The 3,649-nt window shown below is 35.7% G+C and overlaps 1 protein-coding gene across 1 annotated transcript in view; it reads left to right on the top strand.

Moving 5' to 3' along the window:
• The window catches only part of ANK2 (ankyrin 2), a 372,922-nt gene that overhangs the window by 361,973 nt on the left and 7,300 nt on the right, over positions 1–3,649 (top strand). Inside the window, exons 45-46 of the mRNA XM_042780930.1 lie at positions 196–484; positions 3,110–3,202. Of these exons, the coding sequence (XP_042636864.1) occupies positions 196–484; positions 3,110–3,202 (382 nt within the window). The remainder of the gene's footprint in view (positions 1–195; positions 485–3,109; positions 3,203–3,649) is intronic.

The following is a 3,649-nucleotide window of genomic DNA, read 5'->3' as shown; positions in this document are numbered from 1 at the left end:
CTGTAAGATTGCTGTGACACACATGTGCTTGCATGAATCAGAATTGACCCAATGACAATGAGGCTTGTTTTTTTTTTTTTTTAATTTTGACTGCCATGGACTATGAAGATGAGGTCCATCTCCCTTCCAATCCTCTTGTTTTATCACTGGCAAATACATACAACCTAGAGGTATAATTTGGCTTTTCCATTTCAGTGTGACAACCCCAGGAACTGAAGTGTCAGAGACTCAAAAGGCTACAATAGTACCTGTATCTCCTAGCAAGTCACCTGAGGAAATTGATACTCCTCTTGAAGAAGAGAAGCCTCCACAGACCCCAACATCCAGTGAGCAGGTTGGCTCTCCCATCATTCAAGAGCCCGAAGAGTCCCCAGTGCAGAGAGAGGAGAGTTCTTCACGAAGAACTAGCCTTGTGATAGTGGAGTCTGCTGATGACCAGCCACAGATCTCTGAAAGAACCGATGAAGATGCAGCTTTTCATAAGGTAAGAATCCCCTTCTCCATTTCCTTGCCCACCTGTAATAAAGCTGCAAACCTCCATCCCATTTCTATTTTTCTGATGGATTCTTTTATCACTTCAAATCAAAAAAGGCTTGCCAAATTAATTTTCAACCATGTGAAAGTGTGAATCTTTTAAAAATCTGAGAACCAGTAAATCTGGAAGAAATGGTATATAGTTCCAATTCTAGCAATTTGACCAGAAACCTTAATTTTATAATTAGAAACTCATTTGCTAAGAAAAAGGAATACTATAGTGAAACAATAGGCGTGCTAATGGTGCAGTGTTTAAAGCATTCAGCTGCTAATTGAAAGGTTGGTGGTTCAAACCTATCAGCCACTCCATGGAGAAAGAGAAGGCAGTCAGCTTCCATTCGGAAACCCAAGGAGGGGTCGCTATGAGTCAGGTCCAACTCTCGTTGGCACGTAACAACAATACAAGGCAGTTCTACTCTGTCCTATAGAGGGTTTTTTTTTTTTGTGAAACAATACATCTGACATTGTTTTTGAAAATTAGTAAAATCATGTAGGAACATGTAGGAACAATAGTGATAGTCTCAAGGAAGTCTGTCCACCATGAAAAGGGCTGGTGGTCGTGTGGATCACTGTGTGTTGTCAGATGATGGACACCCAAACTGTGGGTATCAAGGACTTATCTCTTGAAACAAATTTTTTCTCATTAGAGGATGGATAATTTCCAAATTGGATTTCTTTTAAGAATGGCTTAGAAGAACATTGTACCTAAATATATTGCTGTTTCTAAATGTGAAAATGCCTTGTAGTTTGCTTGTGAGAGGGGTGGCAACCATCTTAAGAAATTAAATTAAACCATTATTTCTTGAAATGTGGCCTGTACAATTCATGCCTCAAAGTTAGCTGGGAAAATAATCCCTTATCAGATCTCCTGAGTCGGAAAGAATCACTTGGAGGAGTGAGAACAACACACAAAAAACTACATTTTAATAAGTGCCCAAATGACTCTTAATAAAGTGTGAAAATCTATTTTATTAAGATGTAATTTCATGTAAATTAAATCAAATATTAATTTTCTTTTCAAAAGAATATCATTTAAAAATATTGTGTATATCAAGAGAATTTTAGAGCATAGTATAAAATTAGTTAAATAAAATGATTCAAATTCTTTGTGAGGAAAAAACATGTTATATTGTGTGTAGAACTACATTTATTTTTATTCACCTTGAGAATGACATCTATTCCCAGGATTTATCTAAAATCATAACTAAAATTAAAAAAGATCTAGGCAGATGAGATCTATGTCCTAATTTTGGCAATTATCTTAAAGAATGAATTCATTCCATGAATGAATTTTTATTACAAGTTTGACTTGCACAGGATTATTCATCCTACAACTTCTTGACTTACATACCAAACCCACTGCCATCAAGTTGATTTCAACTCATAACAACCCTGTAGGACAGAGTAGAACTGCCCCCATAGGGGTTCCAAGGCTGTAAATCTTTACCAAAGCAGACTGCCTCATCTTTCTCCCACAGAGTGGCTGCTGGGTTCAAATTGCCAAATTTGGTAAGCAGCCAATGCATTAACCACTATGCCACCAGAGTTTTCCTGACTTACATAGAATACTGGTAAAAATCTTTTGTATATACTGTCTTGGCTTAACAGTTACCAGATCTAATCTAATAATTCATAGGTGAAGAGAAATAAACACTTGAAACTATTAAATTCATAATTCATGTATTTATTTCATACATGTAAATAAATTTTGATAACTTATTCTGCATTTTGAATAGTTTATACAGGTCTGTTCTACTTATTCTATATGAATGTCCATTTCTCTCTCTTAAGCTTCTCATTTTGACTCTTTTAACTTCTCATGTCTCTAACGTGACCATTTAATTTCAATCACTTTCTTGCTGAACATCTTTTTAGGCAGCAGAATCCTGGGTATTTAAAGTACAATTTGGTTTAGAACTGATAAATTTTCATTCACAGAGAAGAATATAAAAATATAGTTTTGGGATTTTAAAATAAGTTGACCAAATTTAGTTACTTGTTTGTTTTAAATAAGATTCCATCCAGAAAGAGACATTCAATGTGTATATCCTAAGACATGTGTTGTAATCTCTAATTATATTCTTAGCCTTATCTCTGATTTATGGCAGACCCAAAAAATCTTATTTGCCTCCACATCTCAACTTTTCTGCAGAATGAGTCTAATATTATTCATAAATATTTTTTATTACAGTGAGTTGAGTACTGGCTAGATAAGAGTTACAGTAAATTTTGATGCCCAGCAGAAAGTTTTGCTACAAACATAAAACACTTTTGAGTTAATAATTCCAAGCCTAAGAGGGAATGCCAATGACCAACCAGTGTTTATTATGCTGTTTAAATTCAATTATTTGTTAGTAGTATAAGTTCAAAAAATAACATGGGCAACCTGCTTGTTACTTCTGACAGATTTTGACAGATAGGTGCTCAGATAGAGCTCTCAGAGTGATAACTCAGTAACGTTTTCACCACACCCTCCACAAATAAAATTTTCAGAACACAGTATAAGCTAAAGCAGAAATCAGAAGTTTTATTCCTTAGTATGTTAAACAAAACAATACTTCCATACTTCCACCAGGAGTTAACAGAGGAATTAGGTGAGCTAGAGGCCAGCTCAGATGAGGAGGCGATGGTAACTACCAGGGTTGTCCGCCGACGAGTGATTATTCAGGTACCACCTGCTAAATTATTGCACGCCTGGGACAGTTCTATCCCTTATAACCCTTAGAGAGTGACCAGCCTGGAACAATGAAGGCTTGGCATGCTCCTTGGTTAGTGCATGGCCATTCAAAAGCAGATACAGTAACTCTCTAATTTTTGTTTAAAAAGAAACGCAGTGGTAATGACATTTGCAGCCTACCTTCCGGATACTAAGCAAACAAGATTTGGCTTCTTCAGTTCTACCCATCTCACCTCTCACTTGTCTGGTTGTTTTGTTTGTTTGTTTGTTTTAAATTTTACTTAACTTTTTGTCAGATTCCCCTAAGCATGTTATCCTCCACTTTTTTTTTTTTTTTTTTTTAAAACCAAACTACTTAACAGGATTTTTGCATCTCAGCAATGCTTTTCAACGGTGCCTTTAATTTTCTAACATTCCTCATGTATAAACATTTGGGAG

This window comes from Orycteropus afer, unplaced genomic scaffold, assembly GCF_000298275.1.
Source record: "Orycteropus afer afer isolate SDZICR_OR568_19922 unplaced genomic scaffold, OryAfe1.0 scaffold00071, whole genome shotgun sequence".
Taxonomy (NCBI): Eukaryota; Metazoa; Chordata; class Mammalia; order Tubulidentata; family Orycteropodidae; genus Orycteropus; species Orycteropus afer.
This window is presented reverse-complemented; position numbering and strand designations above follow the sequence as displayed.